The following is a 12,206-nucleotide window of genomic DNA, read 5'->3' as shown; positions in this document are numbered from 1 at the left end:
TTACAAGGCAATCGTCTATTGGGTGTCAAACCCCATTAATTGGGTGGGCTGTGGCCTCAGGTTGCCGCTGCCAAAAACACATGCAGACCTCCATGGGTCTGGTTGAATTCTGCCCGGTGTGTCACCATGGTGGTCTGCCCACTTGTTGCTGCCTTTGCAGAAGCGTCTTGGTGGACTCTGAATATGGAGAATCTGACAAGTAACTGCTCATGGCCATACACATCCCCGTTTTATATTTAGTGAATGAAGTGGAATCCATTGCATCTGGCAATGGCAAGAAGGTGGACTGATTGTCTGAATGGACACCCGGTGAAACCGCAGGGTCACTGATCACCGTGTTCCCCAACTGTAAATTTGAATTAGGCCCTTTTAAAGTAGAATCCTGGTTGGGAGGGTACCAAGATGAAGGCAGCCAGTGTGAGCTGGACCTTTTGCATGTACAGCCCTAGGGCCGATGGAGAAAATTTCCAGATTCCCTGAAACAGCAGCCAGGGGACTGAAGAGTTTTGAATGAAACAGTCAGTTATTTATTTGAGGAAAGAAATAGTGCCAGGGATTTTATACCATGCCAGTGAAATCATAACTTAGTGATTAGAAACTTTTAAAAGAATCTGCCTTTTTTTTTTTTTTTGATGAATTGCATTTTGTGTTGGCCCATTGTTGGGAAGTTATGTTTAATAGGAGAGTTGATCTGATACTTCTTCCCTACTGGCACTTGCATAGAAATCGGGGATGCAGTCTCAGGAGACTGTCTTAAGACCATTCCAAAGAGAAGAATATTAATTCAATTTCAAGGAACAGCACTGTGACCACTAGAGAGGCTTGGCAGGAGTATTAGTGATCAAGCCCAGAGAAGTCTATGGTTCCACTGTTGTTGGATTTTCCAAGAGCTGAGCAAACAATCAGACAAATGGGGCTGTCAGCTGTCTCACTGTGAGTGAGATAGTGGGCCCTCCCTAGTACTCCTCCCCCACTGTCCCTGGGAGCGTGATGAATTTCCTTAGCCAATTTGGTCAGCCATGTTTGTATGTCATGTAAAATAAACAACAAACAAACAACAAACCCTGCTGTTTCAGATTCAGTTTTGCATCATAAATATCCTCGACGTTACCGAGATGAAGAATATAATCATAGGCTTATGGAAGGCAGGACAGTTGGTCCTTAACCTCCCTGCTCTCCCTTTCTGGGAATCCCTTTAAATCTCCTGCCTTTAGAGATGGGCCCCCATGCCTTCTAAAACAATAGGCTCCATGTTTGGAAAGCCCACAGGAGTGGAAAATCTTTTATGATTTTGAGCTGAAACGGGTCCCCTGGTAACTTCTACCCATAGGGCGAGTCCTAACCTCTTGGTCCACAAAGCAGGGCCCAGATTTCTTCCACATGAGAAGCCCTTAGGGTATTTGAAGGCACCTCCCAGACCTTCCCTCTGCCTCCCTCTGCTGTAGACTAAACGTTCTCTTTTAAAGTGCGTGTATGCATGTGATGAGCTTTCCAAGCTCTTGCGGTTCTCATAGCTGTCCCTAGTAAGAGAGTGCCATAGTCCGGTGCCCCTGCTGAAACGGGCCATCTGAGCCGGCGCTATCTTTCCGATGTGCTCCGTCCCATACAGTGTACGAGTGTGTGCAATCAACTACCAGCTGACAACCACACTGTGGGTGTTTAAAACCCTTGAGGTTTTAGCCTGTGAATTACAGCTAAGTCAGCTCGGCTGCCTCATTCTGCACATTTACACGTGGCTTGTGGCACATCACCGTGGTTTTCGTGTACCTCTGCTAAAATTCATCTTCTTGGCTTCAGGCCAGGTTTGCAAGATCTTTCCAAATATTGATTATTTGCCGTTTAGTGTCACCCACAATTTTGATAAGCAGATATTCTGTATGTTCTTAAGTTATTGATGAAATGAGATAGTGTTTCCGACAGTTATTTCTTACACTCAAAAAGCGCAATACAAAATAAGGCCTTATTATCATGAAAACTGGTAAACAGGGAAGGACCACCAATGACAGAGCCCTGTGGAATGCCTCTAGAGGCAGCCTTCTAGGTTGACCTTCTTTACTCAACAATTTGCGTAAGCGTGCTCAGCTACTCTGTAAATCCACCTCAGAGCTCGATAATGCACCTCACATACCCCCACCCTTAGCTGTAGGAGTTCTGTGTGAGGTTTAGTAGATGCCTTCCTGATGCCAAGATGTGCTATGGCCATCTCCCAGTCTCCCAAGTAGGATCTCATTTCCCGAGTGCTGTCCACGTTCTAGACTGTGGCCTGGCCAGGGTTAAAAGGGCCCAGTAGCTCTTCCCACATGCCCTGCTTCCTTGCACAGGAACTTTTCCTACCCTGGCCAGAGGGCTCCATCCTCCAGCCTTTGTCCTCCCAGGCTAGGAAGGAGAGCCTGCCAAGAGAAGCAGGCAGGTGCATGTTTCTGCCGGGGCTGCATGCTGGTCGGCCGCACTGGGAGTTGTAGCCTGTGCAGACTACAGTCGGCGTGCGGGTCCTCTCCCAGCTGACTGCTCGGCTCCCTGCGGGGGCCCCACGCCAAGCCTGCTCCAGCGCCCATGGTCCATTTCCTGTTGAACAGCCAGCCCACTGCTGCTGCAGAGAACGGTGCTAATACTCTCAGGGAGAAGCAAAACCTCCCACAGGCCAGTTAGCGATTGATAGCGGATTGAGGACTGAGGAATTCTCCTGAGGCCCAATTCTCTGGGCCAGCCCTGCTGGGGACCTCAAGGGCCCTTGCCCCTTACTGCCTATCAGCCCTCATGCCTCATTCCACCTCACTCCCCATTTCTCGCTCTTCAGAGAACCATCAGGGCCCATGGATACAAAGGTTCTAAATCATTTATGCAAGCAAATTAGGTTTTCTGGTAAGTTATTGCCAGCCCCCCACCCCCTACCCGCACACACACGGGGTTTTGTGCTGGAGGAGGGAGGGCCCTTTGGCTAAAGAAGCAAGATTGGGCTCTAGTGAACACACCCACTTGCAGAGTCGGGACCCGTGGGCTGGACTAACTAGTTTCAGGTTTTTGTCAGTTTTGGAGAAAAAGGAAGGTGCTGATGTTCCTGCGTCCTTAAGCCCTGGCGGCATGTCAGACTGCGCGGTGTATATATTTACTTTCCTATTCCACTTCCTGGAACTAAAAACAGGAAGAAAATTATCCCCTCCCCCAATGGAAGTTGGAGTCCAAGGTCATGTAAGTCCAGGTCTCTGTGAAAATAAACTCCAACCTGATTTTGTGGACTTCTTCTATTCAATCATATTTGTGTTTTAAAACCACTCAGCTGTTCCCACGTACTGTTATCCTTAATCACAAGAATTTGTACTCCCCAAATTGCAGCTATTTTATTCTTAGCATTTCAGCAGAGGGAAGGGGCAAGGTGTAGAGAGCCCCTCTCATCTGGAGCCCTGGACAGAGCCTGAGCTGCCTGTCTGCTAGGCTCATGCTGGCAATGCTCGGGCTCTGCTCGCAGGGCTCGTCGCGATGAGTCTTGGGCGTGTTCGACACCGTGCTATCCAGAGCCCTTGCCCGTGCAGTAGCTCCCTGCCCCCTATGTCAGGCCTGTGGACATGGTGGCAGAGGTTAACAGAGTTGACAGCTGGAGAGCCCCCGGAGGCCATCTCAGCCAAAGCCCACGTGCTGTAGGGAGGAGCACTGAAGCTCAGAGAAGGCAAACAACTTGATCGGGGCCACTCAGGTAGCTTTTGGCCAAACTGGGACATGAGTTAACCTCGCCTTACTCTTAGTCCAGGGATCTTTGAGGATCTTTCTGACTCTGACAACAGCAATGAATGAGAATGAAATATGTAAGGTATTACCATTGCATTCATTAAGATGGTTATTTGAAAACTTACTCATCTCTTCAGTTAACTTTTCGAGGTAAGGACCTTAATATTTATGTTATGCTGTTTAACCTAAACATACACTGCTTGAACATCTACTGTATGCCACGTAAAATGTTAGCCTCTGGAAGGAATACACATGCAGGCACACACACGGATGTGCACACCTGCAGCTCCTCTCGCCTTCACTATGAAGCCTTTCCCCAAAGCCTCACACAATGGATTCCTTCCGACACACCTCTGCACATTCCCCTCTCAAGCACCTCAAGCAGAGTGAGCTCTTCTCTGAGAGTATCTTGACTTTTCATCCTTTCTAGATCCCAGTGACTTGTACATAATGACTACTCGGTAGAAGTTAGTAGAACAAAATGCAGGGCATCCACCAAACAGACCCAGGCATTTACTAATTGCGTGGCCCTGAACAAGTCACTTGACCTCTTTGTGTCTCCAAAGGAGCATGATGGTAAACCCTGCCTCTTTAGTTTGTAGCACACAAAGACTGAGTGTGGAAACTGAGCTCTTGGCACACTGTAAGCCCTTGGTGAATCTTGGTATGATTCTTCTTATTACTATTAATTCAAACACAGAAACTTCAGACGCTAATAATAATACCTCATATTGACCAGTTACTACATGCTAGTCACTGGAGATACAAAGTTGAGTAAGACAAGGCTTGGGACAACATCCTAGTTACTACAAAGAAGAGCCAGCCAGACAGCTCTGTGTAAAGAGAGTCTGGAATCCAGACCTTCTTCTGCTCCTCAGCTGGTGGTGCACCCAGCTTGTGTGTCCAAGTCCAGCAAAGTGATTCTCCCCACAAGTTGTTTTGGATTCATTAGAGTCCTAGCCATGAACCATGGTATGGATAATATGGTGGAGAAGCAATCACTGGTGGAAAATTGGGCCTTATCTGGGGCGCTTGGGTGGCTCAGTTGGTTGAGCGTTCAACTCTTGATTTTTGGCTCAGGTCATGATCTCAAGAGTCAGAAGACTTGATCTTCCTGTCGGGCTCCACACTCAGCAGGAGTATGCTTGAGATTCTCTCCCTCTCCCTCAGCCCCCCTCCACCCCACTCCTCTCAAGTAAGTAAATAAATTAAAAAAAAAAAAGAAAAAGAGGGGTGCCTGGGTGGCTCAGTCAGTTGAGTGTCCGACTCTTGGTTTCAGCTCAGGTCATGATCTCAGGGCCGTGGGATCGAGCCCTGCATCAGGCTCTGTGGTCAGCATGGAATCTGTTTGAGGTTCTCTCTCTCCTTCTGCCCCTCCCCCCATTCATGCTCTAAATAAATAAGTAAATAAATAAAATCTTTAAAAAAAGAAAAAGAAAATTCAGCCTTTTCTGATTTTTCTGGGTCTGACTTTGAAGTCTTCAGCTCACATTAATAAACATCCACGCTGTTGTTAGACTACCTAGAATGCTCTGTTGCTCGTGAAACCTATTCTCTGTCAAATGCTGAAAAGATAACACATCATTACTTACTTAGTCCTTTCTCCATTAACCATGTTAGTCAACTCTACAGCAACAGTCAACCTATCTGGTGTAGCAGAATGTGCACTTTGGAACTGGTTACCAGCATTCGCTCACCACTGCCTAATGGGAAGATGAGCCCCTGCTTTATTTCTCTCTCGGGGAGGATTGAGGGAGCCCAGAGATGAAGGAGTTTCAGACCCATCTCATGCGCGTGCGTGCATGCAAGTGTGTGCATGTCTGTGTGTGTGTGTGAGGTTTTTTTTTTTGTTAATGGAGGAGTGATGCTTGGTGTTCAGCATGGGTACTCAGCACTGGAGCCTGTTGTAAAAGCTTTAGCAACACTGTGCAGCAGGTGCTCATCCTACCTGAAGAATAGGCAGACTTAGTACAGCTGGATAAAGGTGCATGGGGGTTCTTATCTTGGGAATAGCAAGAACATAAAAATAGATTAATATCCTTCAAGTGTGAATGAAAAGGATGACAATGGAAAATCTGCTGTGAGCTTTCCACACTTTACAGGTCTAGCTCATTTTGAGAAGTGAAAGAGCTTGCTCCAACGTTCCTTGCTGAAGATAGCCTTTCAGGAAATTATATTCCTTTCAACTGCATCTTCCCTCCTTTAATCAAATGCATCAGTGGTAACACAGAATCGGCTTGCCATTTCATGAAATCTCACGTTTCCGATGCAGAGAATCAGTTGTAATTGAAAATGCAAACGTGGTCACAGTTCTATGTGGCCTGGCCAGCGGGGTGGTGTGCTTGGATGGCGACTCAAGATAATCCCATTATGCCACAGAGTAAATTTGAGAAGGGAGTTCATCCTTCCAGGTGTCTGAAACACCTTTTCATAAACCCAGAGACACACCTCTAAAGCCAGTGGTGAAAAGGGATGTGACGGAGCCTCTCATTGATGGAGGTGTACTCCCTAGTTGCTGATAAGAGACAACTTTTCTTGATCCCAGGCTGGGGCCTTACTGCCCCTTGGTTAGCTCTGGCTAAATAATAGGACCTGTATGTTTTACATGGGACAGATTTTGGAGAAGACCAGCCTTCGTTGGAAAAAGAAAACACCTAACATGTAAAAGAAATCATTCCGTAATTGGAATTGGGCTTTAAACTGTTGTCACGGAGAGTTACTTTGGGCCAGTTTTGATGAATGCATAAGTAGCATACAAACGTTATCAACTGCATACAAATGCACAACTCAAAAACACTTGAAAATAGTCTCTCTCTTAAGTAGGTTAAGCATCCCCTCTAAATCTTGTATGCATTTTTAATGTCCTTAGCGCCTCCTTTTAAATAGTGCTAGGTAGACTCCAATCTGTGTCAGCCCTTGTCTGAATCATACTTACACATTCTGCTTCAGCACTGCCACTGTGAATGAATCCGTCAAGTATCTCCCTGCATTACAGCTCTTCATACATCAAAGGCTCTTTTTGAACTGGGTAATTATAGAAGGGGGAAAAAAAAACATGTTTTAGTGCTACCTGAGAGTTCTTATTAATATTACCTTTGAAATGACTAATTATGTTACCCATAAAGATTGGGGAAAAGTATTATGTAACTGACTCATTAAGAAAAGGCCTTTCATCAACTTTGATCCTCTCCACTCTTCCCCAAAGCTCGCCTTTTTTTTTCCATTATTGCATTGATTTTTATGTTGAATGTTTATACACCAGAATGTCTGATGAATGCAACATAGGCTGGCCCCCTCCTGCTTCACAAACTTTGCATCTCTGCTGCTGGGACGTTGAGCCTGTGATTTAATTACCCCTCATCTTCAGGTAAAGCATGTTGGCCACGAGCCCTAAGACTCAGTCAAGATTTGAACAGCAAGCAGCTCTTTTCAAACCGAGGGTTTGAAGGGATCGAGAAGGTGCCCCTGCTGATAATGGAGAGTGGGAACCTCAGGGGCTTCTCCTTCCTACGTTGAGACTCGAACGCACGGGAACGCCATGTGTCTGGCTGGGCGGAACAATGCTACTGATCTCGTAGTAACCTCCTCTGTGAATGAGAACGAATTCTCCTCAATGGCCTCATCTTTGCATGGAAAAATCAACGGCACGTGCCTAATCTTGTCAGTGTGAGGCTCCGCCAAGAGAAAGGAGTATCAGAGTATCCGGAGCGAGGGTAGTGACGGTGCTGCCCTCCCCCGGAGATGGCAGATCACACCCGAAACAGGACACCAGGAGATGGAAAAGCCCCATCAGGAGGCCCTCCTGGGAGCACCTAAGAGGGTTGACAGAATGCAGAACCCAAGCATTAGAAGGGAAGTCAAAGGTTCCCAATGAATGAGTGAACAAGCTCCAAATGTCTCAGAGTAAACGCAGCACCAGGGGATGGGATTGCTGTCTTCCACCAGCTGAAGGCTTGTCATGCGAAAGAAGAGATGAGATGTGTTCTGTGCCGTTCCAAAGTACAATCCATAGGTAGAAGCTCCTGGGAGACAGGCATTCAGCTCACAACTAGGAGCAATAGTGTGGTCAGGCTGTCTCACTGTGGGACTGGCTGCTTCAAGCGTTAGTGAGCTCCCTGTCCCTGGCTCTGTGCGAGTGGATGTCGTATGGCCCCTTGCGTTGTAGATAGGCTTCAAGCAGCAGGACGGGGCAGGGGAAAGGAGGGAATTGATTTAAGTTCCCCTGAAAACAATTAAGGTCAACTGAGTCCGTAAGTATTTATAAAGGGCCCTACTGTATTCAGTGCCAAGAAAGTGTCTGATTTGCTAAATGCCCCCAAATAAAGTTGCTTTGTTTTTCCTCACCAGGAGATGACCCATTCCTGGCCTGCTCCTCTCACTGCCATGCATACTTCCGGAAACTCTGAGAAGAACACACTTTCCATCCCGGGACAGGTTGATTCTCTTGCTGCCTCCATTTTCCTTTATCTTGTACCAGTCTTCCAACTGGAGTCTTAAAAATACAAATAGCCTCGGTGTTCTAGTGCCATAAAATCTAGACTTCCGTGGGGCGCCTGGGTGGCTGGCCCAGTTGAGCGCCCGACCCTTGGTTTCGGCTCAGGTCATGATCTCAGGGTCATGAGATCAAGCCCCGCATTGGGCTCCGTGCTCAGTGCAGAGTCTGCTTGAGATTCTTCCTCCCTTCCTCTCCCTCCCCCTCTGTTCCTCTCTAAAATAAACAAACAAATAGAATCTTTTAAAAAAATCTATACTTCCTCCTGCCCCTCAGAATGTTAATATAAATCTCATTTTTCCTGAAGGAGAGTCTTTTTTTTTTTAAGATTTTATTTATTTATTTGAGAGAGAGAGAGCGAGCAAGTGAGAGAGTGAGAGAGACAGAACATGAGCAGAGGGAGAGGGAGAAGCAGACCCCCCGCTGAGCAGGGAACCCGAAGTGGGTCCGGATCCAGGACCCCAGGATCAGGACCTGAGCCCAAGGCAGACACTTAACTGACTGAGCCACCCAGGCGCCTCCCGAAGGAGAGTCTTTAAGAGCATATATACACAGATGCTGCTGGCCTGTGTATTGTACCACCTAGAGTCCTGCCCCTGTCCAAGGTACTGTGCCCAGAACGATGAATCAGAAGAGTGAGCTCATCCCTTAAGACCAACGAGGTGATGTAACAAGAACGTCCAAGATTTTTTTTTGATTAAAAAAACCTATACTCCTCACCCTAACGGGTCAATTTTCAATTTTGCATATCACCTTCCAGTCCTTGCTCACAAGCACACAGATCTTTACATGCCAACACATAATATTGATAGAACTTCTTCTTCAGTTCTGTTGTCAAATGTTTAATTTTTTTCCTCACCTGCTCCCAGTAAGAATTTTTTTCTCAACATCAGGTTTTAAAATGCCTAAATAACCACGGCTATTTTAATAACATGCTTTAAAAGGAAAAGTAATGTCTTTCTCCCTTCCTTCCTTCCATCCAATTAACCATCCATTCATCCATCCATCTATTTATTCAGAAACCATTTTCTGAGGGCATACAATAGACTTAAAGTTGGGGATGAAGAAAAAGCCTCCATGGGTTATTAGCTAAATGACAAAACAGTGCAGGAGGCGTCTGCGTAGAGAATAGAAAGTTCAGAGAAGTATCTGACAGCCCCCGGGTGTTGAGGAAGTGCTCAGAGAGGTGGCAGCATTTGTAGGATGCCTACAACTTTGACAGGTGGAGAAGGGCCCAAGAGAAGAACACTCCACACAGAAGAACAGGATGGGCCAAGGCACGAAGAGAGGAGGGTTCATGATGGCATGATCCATACCGGGGTGGTCTCGAGTGGCTGGTTCAGAGTTTGTGTAATGGGAAGTGGAGAGAGATCTGAACCCCAGGCAAATGAGTGCATCTTTGTAATTTAGACCTTGAGTGTCAGCCAAGGAGTTTAGACTTACTTGTGGAAGGAGAAACCCAGGCATCCTTCAGTTTCTAGAGTCATGAGTTTAACAGTAACATTGGCCTAAACTGCATTTAGTGATCCCCACCCGCCTTTGAAAGGGGTCAGAAGTAAGTGGGCAGCAACCCTCTCTGTCCGCGTCCGGTGTGTGTGACATCCCCTCCTGTATGCCCACTGTCCCTCCTCCCTAGCTTCCCAGCCAAGGGATCCATCCAGGCTTTTCAGGCGTTGAATCCAACACTGGTTCAGCAATTGCAGTGTTTTCAGCTGTGTTCTCCAATTTCAGAGATAATTTGCGCAAGTTGCAATTTTGACATTTACAAGTGTATACAATAGAACCGGTTGTTTAAATAGGCTTTTGTAGTAAGTGCACAATTTGGAATCAGGCACGATTTGCATTTTCTGCCAATTATCTGTGCTCCCATCGACCGCATGATAAAGGTAGAGGCAACTGGCATAAAATGGTGAAACCAGGAAGGATACACACCCACTCTTTTGTTTCACTTGGTTCCTGCCAAAATGTTGGTTTGAAAGAAAAGTACATCAACAACATAATGCCACGATGTGCCTCGCCTCATTCTACACACATAATATCTAGTAAGTAATTCAATCCTCATTACAACCCAAAGAGATTGGTAATTCGGCTCTCCCTAATTCACAGAGGAGGAAACAGAGGCACGGAGTAAAGTCATGTGCTCCGAATCACCCAACTAACAAATCAGGGAGCCAGGTGTTGTGGCGATCTGTTTATCACACAGATTTACAGATGCCTCGGTTCCAATTCCATTTTCCAAAACGTGGCCATGTATAGTTAATACACAGGCCTGGGTGACCCCCCCCCCTTTCCTCAGTGTTTGCCCCGGACCTAGGTGACACCACCCTCTCAGAAAGCATTCATTTCGTACATTTATGTTAGAGCTGGAGCTGCCCTGGGAGCTGCAGACCTGGCTGCTTTTAATCCTGGCTCTGCCAATCGCTAGCTCGGTGGTCCTGCTCCAGTTCTTCCGAGCCTCAGTTTCCCCATCTGCACTACCTGTGTGTGTGTCTGCGCACGCACACCTGCGGGCACTATACAATCCCAATGGATTTTTCAGGTCAGGTAGTCAGGGAGTCTGCAGACTTACAAAAACAGACACAGTTGAAAATTCCCAACTTACTGAAGTTTACTTCTCCATCCCAAATTGAAAATGCTGTGCTTTCTCATAGGGAATGGAAGGGCTCATGAGGAAGGGGGTATGTTGCTAAGCAGAGGGGGGTGGCTAATAGTGTCCTCAGGAGCAGTTCAGTAAAGCCTTCGTGGAGGTAATCGAACTCCAGAGAGAGGCTGGCAAACTACAGCCCACGCGTGGGCTTTTAGATTTTTAAATGGTTAGGATTTTCAAAAGAAGAAGAATGTGAATAGTTATGAATATTATGAGTCACCATGAATGGTATGAAATAACATGAGTGATACGAAATTGAAATTTCAGTGTCTATAGCTCAAGCTTTCTTGGAATCCAGCCACACTGATTCATTTACGGATTAGCTGTGGCCACTCGCACTACAGCGGCAGAGTTGAGTAGTTATGACAAAGACTGTATCCCGCTCTCCCCCCCAAGCTTAAAATCTTTAGTACCGGGTGCCTGGGTGGCTCAGTTGGTTAAGCGACTGCCTTCGGCTCAGGTCATGATCCTGGAGTCCTGGGATCGAGTCCCGCATCGGGCTCCCTGCTCAGCAGGGAGTCTGCTTCTCCCTCTGACCCTCCTCCCTCTCGTGCTATCTCTCATTCTCTCTCTCTCAAATAAATAAAAATAAAAAAAAAATCTTTAGTACCCAGTCCTTTACAGGAAAAGTTTGCCAACTCCTGCTCTAGAATCTAGATCCTGTGGGAGCGTCTGATTGTGGGATTATCATCAAAGTTATTGAAAATACTCTCACTTAAGTTTGTGAAAACAATTTGACATCATTGTATTCTATTACTAAAATTACTGATGTGACATGTCTGTGAAAGAAATGCACAGATCAAAGTCAGGCCCCTTTTTAAAAATTTGTGTTATGGGCATCACCAGTTATGGCATGAACAAGGCAGATTTTTCCGACAACCAGACTATTTCCAAACGGGGCTGGGTGTGTTTGTACAGTAACTTGGGTGATATCCAAAGGTGTTTCATTTGTTTGGATTTCTGGTTTTAAAAATCTTACCCCGCTTAACATTAAAAATGGTATTAAGGGGCACCTGGGCAGCTCACTCGATAGAGCATCTGGCTCTTGATCTCGGGGTTGTGAGTTCAAGCTCCACATTGGGTGTGGAGCGTACTTAAAAAAAAAAAAAAAGGTATCAAGAATACATACCTCCAATGACCCAAATTCTGTAAATAATGCAATCCTCAAATTCATTTCATAAGTCACTGCCCCAATGCCTTGAACCAACTGACTGTTGGGGTCTAAAGTCCAGAATACTTGGATGAAGGTTAAAACTTCAGGCCACCTTCCCGGGACCAGTACAGTGACTGGCTGCATGTGTCACTCTCTAACCAAGTATTTGGTCTATTTGACCGTAGAACTTG

General features: G+C 46.2%; 1 protein-coding gene across 3 annotated transcripts in view; it reads left to right on the top strand.

The window, feature by feature from the left end:
* AFF2 (ALF transcription elongation factor 2) overlaps positions 1-12,206 on the top strand; it is a 450,433-nt gene that overhangs the window by 290,010 nt on the left and 148,217 nt on the right. Inside the window, exon 5 of one of the 3 annotated variants that reach the window (XM_073888504.1) lies at positions 8,071-8,157. The exons of the other annotated variants lie outside the window; for them this stretch is intronic. Coding sequence (XP_073744605.1) covers positions 8,071-8,157 — 87 coding nt within the window. The remainder of the gene's footprint in view (positions 1-8,070; positions 8,158-12,206) is intronic. 3 annotated transcript variants of the gene reach the window in all.

Source organism: Callorhinus ursinus, unplaced genomic scaffold (genome assembly GCF_003265705.2).
Source record: "Callorhinus ursinus isolate GAN/ISIS: 27379988/994484 unplaced genomic scaffold, GSC_fseal_2.0 scaffold91, whole genome shotgun sequence".
Taxonomy (NCBI): domain Eukaryota; kingdom Metazoa; phylum Chordata; class Mammalia; order Carnivora; family Otariidae; genus Callorhinus; species Callorhinus ursinus.
The sequence above is the reverse complement of the archived record's forward strand: the minus strand, read 5'-3'. Positions and strand labels throughout refer to the sequence as shown.